General features: G+C 49.9%; 1 protein-coding gene across 1 annotated transcript in view; it reads left to right on the top strand.

Annotated features, from left to right (window-relative positions):
• The first annotated feature begins 963 nt into the window (after nt 1–963).
• The window catches only part of LOC133135823 (delta-type opioid receptor-like), a 22,779-nt gene continuing 6,784 nt past the window's right edge, over nt 964–16,958 (top strand). The window contains exon 1 of the mRNA XM_061253116.1: nt 964–1,294. Coding sequence (XP_061109100.1) covers nt 1,062–1,294 — 233 coding nt within the window. The 5' untranslated portion in view covers nt 964–1,061. The remainder of the gene's footprint in view (nt 1,295–16,958) is intronic.

Below are 16,958 nucleotides of genomic sequence, written 5' to 3'. Positions count from 1 at the left end.
AAATGAGAGAGGTCAGAGAAGGGCCAGACTGGAAGGTGACAGTAATGCAAATAACCACACATTACAACAGTGCTAAAAAAAAATAGTGTACATATTACATACAAATCAAATATGAAACAACACATCAAGGCTTTTCCAGTCATTGCGCACCTATAGGCTAGAATTCACCAATTTAAAATGAATAGACATCAAATGAAACTTATTTCCAGGCAGATTGCAGAATCGTGCGAGATGTGACCAGCGTCCTTCTCCACCTTACAAACAGTATTTATTAATGCATTTTAAGTAGTTGGAACTTTCCTTCACCGACCGACTTTCTCTGAGATGAAAGTGTGCCAGACGGCTTGTGCTTTCCCGGCTACACATGCAACAGGTGTCCGAGATTAAGAGCCGTTGCTATCGCTGATTTAATAATCACCCCTGACTTAAATTAAAATGTAAAATATGGATGCGCGCAGCACAACTCTGTAAAAAAACACTGCTTAGACACTTATCTTGTTCCTGCTGACACCGTTCTTAAATGGCTCTGTCTTGAATGCCTGATTAAATCTTTATTAAGTGTACACTGTTTATTGGGTATGTTTTAATTGGGCGAAGAGGTGAATAGGTGGAAGTAATTAGTAGTTGTGCCACCAGATTGGCATTCGTATTTTTGATTTTCAGCCAACAACGCGGCTCTGACAGAGAGAGATGACGGCTTCTATAAGAAACCAGACCGTGAGCAGCATATAACGCAACTTTCTGCGCAGCCCGTGTGCCATCGCGCGCTCCCCATCCTCAGACCCGAGTGACGAGGCGACCCTGCACGGTCTGTCTGCGCCGCCGTCCTTCCGTCCTCTCTGCATATGGGCATTGTTGCTGTGGACGCCGTGGAACCCGCCGCTTCAACTATGACAAGTAGATGAGCTCTGACTCCGTACTTTCACCACACCCCCTCGTTCCGTTCCTCCTGCGCGCGATCAGATCCGACTCTCTCCAGTCAAGTTTGCAGCCCGCGAGCGCAGCGCGTCGCCAGTGACCGTTTTGCGGCGAGTCAAGTTTACAGCGCTGAAACAGGAGCGATGGAACAGCCCACGGCGTCCGGCGATTTGGCCGACCTGTATTCCGTGATCCCCTACAATGGCAGCTTCGAGGACGACCCAGTGGACTTCTATCCGAACGGAAACGGCACGGATCAGAGCCCGGTGAAAAGCGCTACGGGTATAATAATCGCGATATCCATAACGGCCCTCTACTCGGTCATCTGTGTGGTGGGACTTCTTGGGAACATTCTCGTGATGTACGGAGTGGTGAGGTAAGAATCAGTACTATTTCAAATGTAACCCTTATTGCTTCTGTAAAATGCAAGTCTTGTATGAATTGCGAATACATCACTGCTACAGTTCAGCAATTCCATCCAACGGATTTGCAAACAAGTTGTGCGTAACGTCTCTTATACTACACAGTTAAAATATTGTGCTCATTAAAACCTAACAGAGTAGGCTATGTGCATCCAATAGGGACCATATGTCCTCGTGAGAGTTGATTGAGCGGAACATTTCTGTGCAGTAATTGTTCTACACAGTGGGGACAAAGGTGGTATTAACTTTTCACTACAGAGATTAGGCTACTGCGCATAATAGTGCATCCTTCAGTCGTAAGCGTCACTTGAGTGATCATAGTTGGTGTATTCTTAGAGAGAATGCTAACGCCAGGATGCTAAGAGCAGCTTCGGCATTTGGTGTTGTGGAGACCTGTGTCTCAGCATTTAATTACCATAAAACGTCATTCAAATCCATCACTTGGGACGAATAATGCGTACCTAGGTCATTTGCATTAAGGAATGAGTGAATCCGTTCAATTAATCAATATAAAATATCCAAATACAAAGTCAATATTCATAATCCGTTCAATTCATCAATAGGGAATATCCAAATACAAAGTCAATATGCATCATTGAAAATCTATGATTCGTGAAAAAAACGTGATGTCAGAGTAAGTTTTCCGAGAAAGGCTTTGTTTTGTTATTTTACATTTCCAGTTAATGACCGCCTGTACTTCGCGCTTATTAAGAACTTCGTTGTCTTTGTTCAGCTGTAAATATAGCTAACTTAAAAAAAAAACTACACCAGCAGCCAGGGCTGAGCATGACTAATACCACCGCGCATCCAGTGTACGCTTGTAACCAAACGTAATTTAACCTTAGTCTACATTATTCTTTTATATGAGCAGCTGAATCAGACCTAAAGAAGGGGCGACAGAATCGTGACAAAAAAAACAAAAAAAAAAACCTTGATTTGAAAGGTTGTAATGTCAGGCAAAATAACACGCATTTGGCTTCGACCAATAGTCGGCAGGAGATAAAGATATTTTCACATTTCCTAACTAACGAACGCGCGGGATAATAACTGAGCCGGAGCAGAAGGTCGTCAGTTAGGTTGCCAGAGGGTTGTCACAGGGTTGCCATAGGGTTGTCACAGGGTTGCCAGTTTATCAGTCGGCGTTATATTGAGCTGCAGGTGTACTTGCAGCAGCGGTGAGTCAGGAGCGCGTGCAGCGCGGGATTACCAAGAGCTGGTTCACCAGACTCACCGTAAAATATGAATGTGCTTTTATCATCAATATTCTGTTTCTTAGAAATGTAATTGCCAACTAATACACTGCGACTTTTCTGATTTGGTTTATTATGATGGTAACTTGATGGTTTAAATAATGCAGACATACTTTATTATGGATATTTATTTGACAACAACCTGGGCTCGCACCAAAGCATGCACAGTCTCCATTGCGCGATGCCCCGTCGACGTCATCGGGCCCTCTCGTGAGCACGTGTGGGCGTAAACCGTTGGCGCTGAGAGAAAAAACCTCACGGTAATAGTAACTGCCATCAATCAGCTTCGTCAAAGCTCCAGTTAGACAGGCATCTCCAACGTCAAGGTCACTCATTGTGGAAGCAAACTCATTGTGGAAGCCCACAGTTTTTAGTTTAGTTTTTTAAAATCCCTAATCATTGTTCTCTAATGGCCAAAACCGTTAAGACACCGACACGACTCTTTCACGCTGTGTCCAATATTATGAGAAAAATGAATTGCAACAAAACAGGAAAGCTCAAGTAGGTGTTATCGTGCAAACCACATTGGGATATCAACCTCCAACATGTCCACAGTAGGCAATAAACAAATCCATTCACGCCAAAAATCCAAAATTATGGCATGAAATGTAAAACCTTCTGCAGCATGTGTCGCATCGCCACGCGCACACAAGTGTGGTGCGACTGCATTTCTGTACGCTGCAGCGCGCGGGGAGTGCTTCAGGTGGCCACGAGCCTCCACGACACCGGCGGTGCGTAGCGCCCCGGGAGCAGAGCCGCCGCGCTGCGTACGCGGCCCGGGATAATTAAGACGCTCCCTGAAAGGACGCAGATTCCTGGGCTGCCGGCGACAGCTGGCGTGCGGCACTACCCAAATCTCTCTCCACTTCACTAACCTCCCCGCCGCTTCTGACAGGATTACGCAGGCTCTCCGCCCCTCTCCGCTCTCCCCCTCAAGAGCGTGCCCTGCTGTTTCTCATTTCCGCGTCCTACCTGAAATAAACAGCCAGGAAAAAAGAACCGTGCATCTGCATTAAGGCCAGCGAACGAACGCAGACAGAATGCAGAACACAGACAGAATGCAGACAGAACCGCCACATACCACAGGACCACACTTGCCGAGGAATAATTCAGTTCAGAATAACGCCGGCCAATCTTGATCCAGCTTTATTTCAAGATCAGGGACAGAAGTAGAAGCATTTGTTGTTCTGTCAAACGGTTAAGTTTTCACCCATTTCTGTACTGTGCCTCGGCAGACACAGATAAGATGAAAAACACACACAGGACTTCAGTTGAGGAAGAGAGCTTAGGGGGACACACTCCTCCAAACAGAAATGAGTCTATGAGAGCAATAAAGCATGAGGGCTTACTGAGACAAGGAGAAAGGAGCCCCCCAGTCCACCCCATCCTCCACAGCACTGCAGCGCAGCTCCAACATCAGCACACTGCCCGCGGACACACGCCGCGTCATTAGTGACTTATTGTCCTCGCGTGTTTGTTGCACCTAGCGGAGATTAGCCCTCACATCAGCAGGCATAGTGTATGATGATGAGGTCTCACAGTGTCTCACGGTGTCTCGTGGTGTCTCACGGTGTGATGTCTCATGGTGTCTCACAGTGTCTCACGGTGTCTCACGGTGTCTCACAGTGCGGTGTCTCACGATGTCTCATGGTGTCTCTTGGTGTGGTGTCTCATGGTGTCTCCTGGTGTCTCACGGTGTGATGTCTCATGGTGTCTCACAGTGTCTCACAGTGTCTCACAGTGTCTCACGGTGTCTCACAGTGCGGTGTCTCACGATGTCTCATGGTGTCTCACAGTGTCTCACAGTGTCTCACGGTGTCTCACAGTGCGGTGTCTCACGATGTCTCATGGTGTCTCTTGGTGTGGTGTCTCACGGTATCTCACAGTGCGGGTCTCCTGGTGTCTCACGGTGTCTCCCGGTGTCTCCTGGTGTCTCACGGTGTCTCACGGTGCGGTGTTTCACAGTGCGGGTCTCCTGGTGTCTCACGGTGTCTCATGGTGTCTCCTGGTGTCTCCTGGTGTCTCCTGGTGTCTCACGGTGTCTCCTGGTGTCTCACGGTGTCTCCTGGTGTCTCACGGTGTCTCACGGTGTCTCATGGTGTCTCCTGGTGTCTCACGGTGTCTCACGGTGTCTCACGATGTCTCACAGTGTCTCACGGTGCGGTGTCTCGTGGTGTCTCACGGTGTCTTGTGGTGTCTCACGGTGTCTTGTGGTGTCTCATGGTGTCTCACGGTGCGGTGTCTCACAGTGCGGGTCTCCTGGTGTCTCACGGTGTCTCACGGTGTCTCATGGTGCGGTGTCTCACGGTGTCTCACGGTGTCTCACGGTGTCTCACGGTGTCTCGTGGTGTCTCGCGGTGTCTCACAGTGTCTCACGGTGTCTCATGGTGTCTCACGGTGTCTCACGGTGTCTCACAGTGTCTCACGGTGTCTTGTGGTGTCTCATGGTGTCTCGCGGTGTCTCACGGTGTCTCACGGTGTCTCACGGTGTCTCACGGTGTCTCACGGTGTCTCACGGTGTCTCGCGGCTCACGCATCGGTGGCTTGCGGCAGCGGAGACCCTGGTGGTCAGCGCTGAGCGGACACTTTGCGATCTGACAGACAAACGGAGGGGAAAAGCCACTAAGGCCACAAGCAGTGAGCTCAACACAGCAGGTCCTCACACCAAGCAGGACACACTCCAATGTCTCGTTTGGCACCTGAACGCTGGTTTAATACCTGAACTGTTACCATCTCCACCTGTAGGCCAGCGGGGGCTCCCTCTATAGCCAGTTCCACCTGACAGTTCTTCCCATCGGGGAGTTTTTCCTATCACAACTGTTCAAGGGCTTTTCTCCCAACTAGGAAGTTGTTTACCTCAGATGCTATTTGAGGGCTTAGGGTTGGTCTTTCCTTTCTGTAAAGTGTCTTTGTGACAGTCTGCTGCGAAAAGCTCTATATAAATAAAACAGAATTGAATAGAATAGAACAAAAAGCCTTTCAGGCTGTTCTAAGCAGCGGTGTAAGGGGCCACAGTGATTCACTTTCACCAGAGATACAGCTCGTCTTCACAAACACATCATCACACCTAAAAAATGATTGCACAGATAAAACAGCGAAGAGCAGAAGCTGCCAAGAAAAACCCAAACCTCACACACCCGGGTGTTTGGGGGGGGGGGGGGGGCTTTGGTGCAGATGCAAATTTCTGGGGTTGACAGAAATTGCTGCCCATTTGGAGGTTTAGGGCTGATATTTATCTTTTCTTCCTCTCTTCTGTCACTCTGTAACATGTCTTTGAAACAGTCTGCTGTGAAAAGCCCTGAACACAGAACGTTCATTTGAATAACGTCAGCATCTCAGTGTGCAGTGAAGTTCATTTGAATAACGTCAGCGTCTCGGTGTGCAGTGAAGTTTATTTGAATAACGTCAGCGTCTCGGTGTGCAGTGAAGTTTATTTGAATAACGTCAGCGTCTCGGTGTGCAGTGAAGTTTATTTGAATAACGTCAGCGTCTCGGTGAGCAGTGAAGTTTATTTGAATAACGTCAGCGTCTCGGTGAGCAGTGAAGTTTATTTGAATAACGGCAGAGTCTCGGTGAGCAGTGAAGTTTATTTGAATAACGTCAGCGTCTCAGTGTGCAGTGAAGTTCATTTGAATAACGTCAGCGTCTCGGTGAGCAGTGAAGTTTATTTGAATAACGTCAGCGTCTCGGTGAGCAACGCCTCCCACACACCGCTGGGAGGGCAGTGCAGCAAGCAATGAGGACCGAGGCCGGAGCGCTTCATATGAGGTCTGAAGTCCTGCAAATGATGCAATAGCGATGCAGACATGACATCACAAAGTCTGCCATGAACAGAGTGAGGGACCTTCCCACAGGAAGCCCAGCGCACACCTGGTTTTTGTTTTAGCCCAGCACTGGACCTTATTCAGGGTGTGCACCTTATTCTACTGATTAACTAATCATGGTCTTCAATCAATGATTAGTACAATCAGGTGTCTTATAATAATAACGATCGGACGCTTTTATCCAAAGTGACTTCCAGTTGATTAGACTAAGCAGCGCACAATCCCCCCAGGAGCAGTGTGGGGTTAAGGGCCTTGCTCAAGGGCCCAGCGGCTGTGCGGATCTTACTGTGGCCACACCAGGGCTTGAACCACCAACCTTCCGGGTCCCAGTCACGCACCATAAATACGAGGCTACAGGCTGTCCTGAGTCTCGGTGCTGGGCGGAAGAGAAAACGTGCGCCCACAGCAGCCCTTTCTGGACTGAGGGTAAGATTCACATTCCCGCTGAGCCTGCTCGATGCAGACACTGAGAGATCCTACACACAGTGAGGTAACTACCGTTGGGCTGAGCATGGAACAGCTCGGAGATCTCTTAGACAACAGGATAACTACCGTTGGGCTGAGTATGGAACAGCTCGGAGATCTCTTAGACAACAGGATAACTACCGTTGGGCTGAGCATGGAACAGCTCGGAGATCTCTTAGACAACAGGATAACTACCATTGGGCTGAGTATGGAACAGCTCGGAGATCTCTTTCAGTTAGACAGGATAACTGGCTGCCCCTGCAACAGGAGTGGCATGACAACATGACATGGATTGAAAGGTCCTGCATAAGAACTGCATATAACTCTTTCATAAGCACAACATCAACGCTGATGTCAATAACCGACATAAAGGTCTTGTGTCAGTTCACGTGGTGTGTCATGCTAATTTCAGTTAACGCATCAACGTTCGCAACATGACATGCCTATTTGTGGTTATTGGCATAAGCGCTTATGAATGCTTATGTAGTGCTAATGAATGTGCTATGCTGTGCTTATGAATGAGTTATGTACCTCTTATGAAGTGTTACTGACGATATTAGCCGTGTGAAAAGCACACATCTCGGAGGCATGGGGTTAAAACAGAACAGGACAAACAGCTCGGCCCAAAGAAGTCATATGGGTCCACTCTGGCAGCTGACGCCGCTGTTGCATCATGGGAAATTAAGTTCTGGCATTGACCTTTTCCATAATTCATGCTAATATGCGAGGTGCGGTGCAAATTGTCCATTTGATATTTGTTTTGTTTATATAGTCTTGTTTATACAAGACAAAGCCATATTTCTGCATACAAATTGTTTGTTTATGGATTGGAAAATAATTGTATTAAATCTTTCTTGGCTTTTGACTTGGATGAGTCACAAACCAAAATTGGCATCATCAGGCAAAATAAAGCTTGTGCCAACTGAACCTTTTCCCATTTCTGGTCAAGTAAATTAGGAACAAGGAAATGGCAGTCTGTGCCTGTGTGTGTGTGCCAGTGTGTGTGTGTAAGTGTGTGAGTGTGTGTGAGTGATTGTGTGTCTGTCAGTGTATATGTCCCTGCATGTTTGTATGTGTGCATGCGTGTGTGTGCGAGTGAATGTGTATCTGTAAGTGTGTGTGTGCATGTGTGTGTTTGTATGTGTGTGAGTGAATGTGTCTGTGAGCATGTGTGTGCCTGTGTGTGTGTGAGTGTGTGTGTGTCTCTGTGAGCATGTGTGTGTGTGCCTGTGTGTCTCTGTGAGCATGTGTGTGAACATGTGTGAGTGCGTGCAAACGTGTGTGTGAACATGTGTGTGCCTGTGCGTGAGCGTGGGTGTGTGAGCGTGTATGTGCATGTGTGTGTGTGTGTGTGTGGGAGAGAGCAGAACCCACAGGTGTGAGTGTGTGTGAACGTATGTGTGAACATGTGTGTGCCTGTGTGTGTGTGTGTATGTGCCTGTGTGTGTGTGTGTGTGTGTGTGTGTGGGAGAGAGCAGAACCCACAGGTGTGAGTGTGTGTGAGCGTGGGTGTGCCTGTGTGTGTGTGTGTGTATGTGCCTGTGTGTGTGTGTGTGTGTGTGTGTGGGAGAGAGCAGAACCCACAGGTGTGAGTGGCTTGGGCAGGTACGCAGAATGAGGGCACCAGGTGAGTAACACTCAGGGGTAACCAGGACCTGAAATACCCCATTAATGTGTTTTAATGTGTTCATTTAATTGAGGACAGATTTTATGGTGTAAATCTGCCTCTAGACTAGGCTCATTTTGAGGAAAATATTAAATGGAAATATTGTTATGGCCTAAACCAGGGGGATTCAATCTTCTGAGCCAATCTTTGATGGATAACTAAAATATGTAGAATACAGCTGTATACATATAAAACATTCATATAGCTATAGCCAGTTATGGAGAGGAATTTGTAGTGTAGATGAGGACTATTCGTTTCACCCCACCACCGCCATTCAAGGTATAAATGTAAATGTATAAATTAAGGTAATGATCATCAACCACCAGCTCTGCCCACCAGGGGGAGCCGCTCGGGAAACGCATCTCTCTTGCTCACTTGCAGACAGACAGACCGGATCTACTGTCCAATTAGGACCACAGCAGAGCGCAGAGCCAGGCCTTCGAAGGCCTCCCGCCCCTCACACTCCAATACCGCCATCTTAGTGCCGCTAATTAGCTCGACAAGAACTTGCTCAAATGGCCATTTCAAAATCGACAAAAAACAACACTGTGTGTGTGCTTGTGTGAGTGAGAGTGTGAGTGTGTGTGTGTGTGTGTGTGTGCGTGTGTGTGTGAGTGAGTGAGTGTGTGTGTGTGTGTGTGTGTGTGTGTGTGCGTGTGTGTGTGTGTGCGTGTGTGTGTGTGTGTGTGTGTGTGTATGTGTGGGCGGTGTGTGTGTCTCCTTCCCACTTTTCTTTGCCAGCGAGCAATCCCTACATTAGTGTCCAGTAACAAGGGCCTTTATGTCATAAGACCTCTCTAACGAGTCTGACTCACCCCGACTCTTTATCACATGTTCAGCTCTCTCTGGGCTGGCTGTGTCTGATCCTCCCAGAACAAAAGAAACTACAGCGTCAGTGTTATCTCTTTGATCTCTGTTCAGCGCATTTCCTTAAATAAAGGGAGAATTAATGTCTCCGTCTGTTTTGTTAAGCCAGGCAGGTTTCAGTCGGGAGAGAAGTGCAGGAAGCGTGTAAATCTCATCCATACATGGCACACGTGCTGTTACACAGAGCACAGAGAGCCCACAGAAATATAAACGTAAACACACTCGACTGTATGCATTATGTATAATGTCCACTGAACTAGTAAACTGCACTTGACTGGAGGCTTTCACCTAATGGACTATAAAGTGAGTACGAGTCACTGTAGTACTAAATGATGAACGTTATTACCTCAGTAGTCAGGTATAACGATAAACAGGTATAGCCAGATGTGATATTATACAGGTATAGGCAGGTGTAATATAAGCAGGTATAGCCAGGTGTGATACTGTACAGATATAGGCAGGTGTAATATAAGCAGGTATATCCAGGTGTGATATTATACAGGTATAGGCAGGTGTAATATAAGCAGGTATAGCCAGGTGTGATACTATACAGATATAGGCAGGTGTAATATAAGCAGGTATAGCCCAAGTTGTAATAACCGGTTTAGGCAGGTGAAATATTAAACAGCTCTAGCCCCAGGTGTATTATAAGCAGGTATAGCCACATATGTAATATAGACAGGTATTAGGTGCAATGTGGGCTGGTCATGTGAGACAAACCGGAGTTCTGCTTCGCCCAAAGTCATCTCCAGAGCCACTCAAAGCTGACCTCAGAGCCCGTGTTCCCGTGTGGTGAAAAGCCAAATGAAACCAGGGCCACGATGTGGAACAATGGGCATGATGGAGAGGGGCCTGTTTGAAGCCCCTCTCCACCGGGCTGAGAGCGCGGGATGAGAGAGAGGGGGGTGAGCAAATCTTACAGGACAAAAGAGCCGCACTTCAGCTCCCGCCAACAAAGAGCGCATCCCATCCCTCCTGATGGGGAGGACATGAGAGAGGCACCTGAAGCACACAGGGGGGGGGCCTGGAGCACACAGGGGGTGGGGGGCTGGAGCACACAGGGGGGGGGGCTGGAGCACACGGGGGGGGGGGTGAAGCACACAGGGGGGGGGGCTGGAGCACACAGGGGGGGGGCTGAAGCACACAGGGGGGGGGGCTGGAGCACACAGGGGGGGGGCTGAAGCACACAGGGGGGGGGGCTGGAGCACACGGGGGGGGGGGGGCCTGGAGCACACAGGGGGGGGGGGGCCTGGAGCACACAGGGGGGGGGCCTGGAGCACACAGGGGGGGGGCCTGGAGCACACAGGGGGGGGCCTGGAGCACGGGGGGGGGGGGGGGCTGGAGCACACAGGGGGGGGGGCCTGGAGCACGGGGAGGGGGGGGGCCTGGAGCACACAGGGGGGGGCCTGGAGCACACAGGGGGGGGGGGGGGGGCCCAGAGCACAGACTCACCGTCAGGCTGCTGAAGAGGCTTCACAGGTAGCGCAGCTCAGACACGCAGCAGCAGAATTAAACACAGACATAATAATATCATATTAATAAAACCCCTCAGATATAATGTAATATCACCCCTCAGATATAATGTAATATCACCCCTCAGACGTGCGCAGAGGAGAGCCGGGCCCCAGACTCCCTCCTGCAGCGCTGAGCCGCTGTGAGCCTCCGTGGGCCCCCAGCTCAGTCAGCTCCCCAGCTCAGTCAGCTCCCCAGCTCAGTCAGCTCCCCAGCTCAGTCAGGTCCCCAGCTCAGTCAGCTCCCCAGCTCAGTCAGGTCCCCAGCTCAGTCAGCTCCCCAGCTCAGTCAGCTCCCCAGCTCAGTCAGCTCCCCAGCTCAGTCAGCTCCCCAGCTCAGTCAGGTCCCCAGCTCAGTCAGCTCCCCAGCTCAGTCAGCTCCCCAGCTCAGTCAGCTCCCCAGCTCAGTCAGGTCCTCCCTGCTGCGGAATCACTCTCCTTCTGCATGGAGAACCAAGAAGAAAGCGCTGAACAGAGGGACGACGCACTCTATGAGCGACGCCCAAACTCTGCTCCACAGTGTCCTCAGGACCGCCAGAGCACCAGGCCCCGTTCAGCCCCGTTCAGCCCCGACAAAACACCGCAAAGCCTCCATTTAAACAGAACTGACTGACTGACTGACTGACTGACGGACTGACTGACTGACTGACTGACTGACTGACTGACTGACTGACTGACTGACTGACTGACGCAGCACAGTTTGCTATGGCGTCTGAGGGTTCTCCAGGGTTCTACGTCACTGTCGATTATTGATTCGGACACCTCCAACACACCCACCAAACGGGAGCTCACACTCCTCAAAGCCTGTCGCTAAACGCTGCACACTGTCGGGAGGAAACGTATCGTACCATAAAACCGCAGCAAAAACGTAGAAAAATGTTTACTGATGAAACGTGATAAACTTTACTGTTGGTGAAGTAGAGCATGAAATGAGCTGGCTGGGAAGAACCCACGGACACAGACAGGCTGAACGAGGGCCGCTATATGAATAAAGACATCATACATACAAACACACACATGCACACACACACCAGAGTCTACCTGCGTGTGTCTGGGGGGGGCTCTCCTTCCTCCGCTGATTTTCCACGTCTTCCTGACGTTCTCACGCCAGATGTGCGTTAGAATATCAGATGGGTTTGATACGCCGTTGATCACCCATAATAAAAACACTTTGGCCTTCCCTGCTCGTTTTCATGTGAAATGTTGCACAAAATTGGGAAATAAATTGTTGTCATTAATTCATGGTTATGAAAATGTTGCTTGTGACAGTGATGCGAAATATGTGGATAAATAACCTTTAATAGATACTCTGTAGATGCTGGATTTATCAGGCTGTGACATTTACGTAATTGGCTCAAAGATTTGTGCGCCCTAAAAACACCACTTGAGCAACCAGGCCTTATAAAAGGAAAGTGATTTATAATTTCATACATTACCGTTTCATTACATACACACATGTCTGCGGTGCAGTAGCACAGTGCCCATCAGAAAGAGGCAGAACATTAATAATGTCATCAGAAAGAGGCAGAGGCTTTCTTGGTGAAATGCATTTAAAGACACAGGCTGCCAGTCCTTCACAATTACACAATGAATCCATACGCATAATAAAGCTGCAGATATAAAAGAGGACTCGCACTGAAACCCGACAGCACAATTCAACACAGCAATTCAAATCTTAAGAATTTAACGTTTTAAAATGGTGACGCAAAAAGGTTTGAGATTTTTAAAAATGTTTTGATATTATAAATATGTGCCCTGCGAGCAGCCCAAACTACGACATGCTGTAAGCTGGCCATAAAGGCAGTGTGAGGTGGGGGATGGGGTGATCTCTGAATGGGGTTGATCTCTGAATGGGGGTGATCTCTGAATGGGGTTGATCTCTGAATGGGGGTGATCTCTGAATGGGGTTGATCTCTGAATGGGGTGATCTCTGAATGGGGTTGATCTCTGAATGGGGGTGATCTCTGAATGGGGGTGATCTCTGAATGGGGTTGATCTCTGAATGGGGTGATCTCTGAATGGGGGTGATCTCTGAATGGGGTGATCTCTGAATGGGGTGATCTCTGAATGGGGGTGATCTCTGAATGGGGTGATCTCTGAATGGGGTGATCTCTGAATGGGGGTGATCTCTGAATGGGGGTGATCTCTGAATGGGGTTGATCTCTGAATGGGGGTGATCTCTGAATGGGGTTGATCTCTGAATGGGGGTGATCTCTGAATGGGGTTGATCTCTGAATGGGGGTGATCTCTGAATGGGTTGATCTCTGAATGGGGGTGATCTCTGAATGGAGTGCTCTCTGAATGGGGGTGATCTCTGAATGGGGGTGATCTCTGAATGGGGTGATCTCTGAATGGGGTTGATCTCTGAATGGGGGTGATCTCTGAATGGGGTTGATCTCTGAATGGGGGTGATCTCTGAATGGGGTTGATCTCTGAATGGGGTGATCTCTGAATGGGGTTGATCTCTGAATGGGGGTGATCTCTGAATGGGGGTGATCTCTGAATGGGGTTGATCTCTGAATGGGGTGATCTCTGAATGGGGGTGATCTCTGAATGGGGTGATCTCTGAATGGGGTGATCTCTGAATGGGGGTGATCTCTGAATGGGGTGATCTCTGAATGGGGTGATCTCTGAATGGGGGTGATCTCTGAATGGGGGTGATCTCTGAATGGGGTTGATCTCTGAATGGGGGTGATCTCTGAATGGGGTTGATCTCTGAATGGGGGTGATCTCTGAATGGGGTTGATCTCTGAATGGGGGTGATCTCTGAATGGGTTGATCTCTGAATGGGGGTGATCTCTGAATGGAGTGCTCTCTGAATGGGGGTGATCTCTGAATGGGGGTGATCTCTGAATGGGGTGATCTCTGAATGGGGTTGATCGCTGAATGGGGGTGATCTCTGAATGGGGGTGATCTCTGAATGGGGTGATCTCTGAATGGGGGTGATCTCTGAATGGGGTTGATCTCTGAATGGGGGTGATCTCTGAATGGGGGTGATCTCTGAATGGGGTGATCTCTGAATGGGGGTGATCTCTGAATGGGGGTGATCTCTGGCCGTAAACGTGCACTTCCTCATGCGTGCGGAGTGGCCATGACCCACAGACATCTGGGTCTGTGTGAGGGGGGGGGCACCACCTAGCCATCAGCACTGCTGTGCCCCCCTCCTCACACACACTCACACACACACACACACCCCTCACACACACACACACACACACCCCTCACACACATACCTACCCAAATCTCCCCGCCGCTTCTGACAGGATTACGCAGGCTCTCCGCCCCTCTCCGCTCTCCCCCTCAAGAGATGTTCCATTAGCATTCACACACATGCACAAACACACACACAAACACACACCAATCAATCAATCAATAACCCAATTAGGAGCAAAGGAACCCAGAGGAGAAGGATACGATCGAGCGCAGAGGGAAATACGATGACAGGATGGCTCTGACTCCGGCTGACATCACATTTAACCAGCCGGCCCCTGACACTGAGCCCTGAGAGAAACGCACACGCGTGATCCCTGCCACTCCACCCAGTCTAATAACACCACCCAGTCTAACTCCACCCAGTCCAACACCACCCAGTCTAATAACACCACCCAGTCTAACACCACCCAGTCTAATAACACCACCCAGTCCAACAGCACCCAGTCTAATAACACCACCCAGTCCAACTCCACCCAGTCTAATAACACCACCCAGTCTAACTCCACCCAGTCTAATAACTCCACCCAGTCTAACACCACCCAGTCTAACACCACCCAGTCCAACACCACCCAGTCTAACACCACCCAGTCTAACTCCACCCAGTCTAATACCACCACCCAGTCTAATAACACCACCCAGTCCAACACCACCCAGTCTAATAACACCCAGTCTAACTCCACCCAGTCTAACACCACCCAGTCTAACACCACCCAGTCCAACACCACCCAGTCTAACACCACCCAGTCTACCTCCACCCAGTCCAACACCACCCAGTCTAATAACACCACCCAGTCTACCTCCACCCAGTCTTACTCCACCCAGTCTAATAACACCACCCAGTCTAACTCCACCCAGTCTAACTCCACCCAGTCTAACTCCACCCAGTCTAACACCACCCAGTCTAACTCCACCCAGTCCAACACCACCCAGTCTAACAACACCCAGTCTAACTCCACCCAGTCTAACTCCACCCAGTCTAATAACACCACCCAGTCTACCACCACCACCCAGCCTAACACCACCCAGTCTAACAACACCCAGTCTAACACCACCCAGTCCAACACCACCCAGTCTAACTCCACCCAGTCCAACACCACCCAGTCTAATAACACCACCCAGTCTAACTCCACCCAGTCCAACACCACCCAGCCTAACTCCACCCAGTCCAACACCACCCAGTCTAACACCACCCAGTCTAACAACACCCAGTCTAACTCCACCCAGTCTAACAACACCCAGTCTAACTCCACCCAGTCTAACTCCACCCAGTCTAATAACACCACCCAGTCTACCACCACCACCCAGCCTAACACCACCCAGTCTAACAACACCCAGTCTAACACCACCCAGTCCAACACCACCCAGTCTAACTCCACCCAGTCCAACACCACCCAGTCTAATAACACCACCCAGTCTAACTCCACCCAGTCCAACACCACCCAGCCTAACTCCACCCAGTCCAACACCACCCAGTCTAATAACACCACCCAGTCTAATAACACCACCCAGTCTACCTCCACCCAGTCCAACACCACCCAGTCTAACTCCACCCAGTCCAACACCACCCAGCCTAACACCACCCAGTCTAACTCCACCCAGTCCAACACCACCCAGTCTAACTCCACCCAGTCCAACACCACCCAGTCTAACTCCACCCAGTCCAACACCACCCAGCCTAACACCACCCAGTCTAACTCCACCCAGTCTAACTTCACCCAGTCCAACACCACCCAGCCTAACACCACCCAGTCTAACACCACCCAGCCTAACACCACCCAGTCTAACTCCACCCAGTCCAACACCACCCAGCCTAACACCACCCAGTCCAACACCACCCAGCCTAACACCACCCAGCCTAATAACACCCAGTCCAACACCACCCAGTCCAACACCACCCAGTGTAATAACACCACCCAGTCTAACTCCACCCAGTCTAACACCACCCAGTCCAACACCACCCAGTCTTACACCACCCAGTCTAACTCCACCCAGTCCAACACCACCCAGTCTAACACCACCCAGTCTAACTCCACCCAGTCTAACACCACCCAGCCTAACAACACCCAGTGTAATAACACCACCCAGTCTAACACCACCCAGTCTAACTCCACCCAGTCTAACACCACCCAGTCCAACACCACCCAGTCTAACACCACCCAGTCCAACACCACCCAGTCTAACTCCACCCAGTCTAACACCACCCAGTCTAATAACACCACCCAGTCTTACACCACCCAGTCTAACTCCACCCAGTCTAACACCACCCAGTCCAACTCCACCCAGTCTAACACCACCCAGTCTAACACCACCCAGCCTAACAACACCCAGTGTAATAACACCACCCAGTCTAACACCACCCAGTCTAACACCACCCAGTCTAACACCACCCAGCCTAACAACACCCAGTGTAATAACACCACCCAGTCTAACACCACCCAGTCTAACTCCACCCAGTCTAACACCACCCAGTCCAACACCACCCAGTCTAACACCACCCAGTCCAACACCACCCAGTCTAACTCCACCCAGTCTAACACCACCCAGTCTAATAACACCACCCAGTCTTACACCACCCAGTCTAACTCCACCCAGTCTAACACCACCCAGTCCAACACCACCCAGTCTTACACCACCCAGTCTAACTCCACCCAGTCCAACACCACCCAGTCTAACACCACCCAGTGTAATAACACCACCCAGTCTAACACCACCCAGTCTAACTCCACCCAGTCTAACACCACCCAGTCCAACACCACCCAGTCTAACACCACCCAGTCTAACTCCACCCAGTCTAACACCACCCAGTCTTACACCACCCAGTC

The sequence above is a fragment of the Conger conger genome, chromosome 1 (genome assembly GCF_963514075.1).
Source record: "Conger conger chromosome 1, fConCon1.1, whole genome shotgun sequence".
NCBI classification, from domain to species: Eukaryota; Metazoa; Chordata; class Actinopteri; order Anguilliformes; family Congridae; genus Conger; species Conger conger.
The sequence above is the reverse complement of the archived record's forward strand: the minus strand, read 5'-3'. Positions and strand labels throughout refer to the sequence as shown.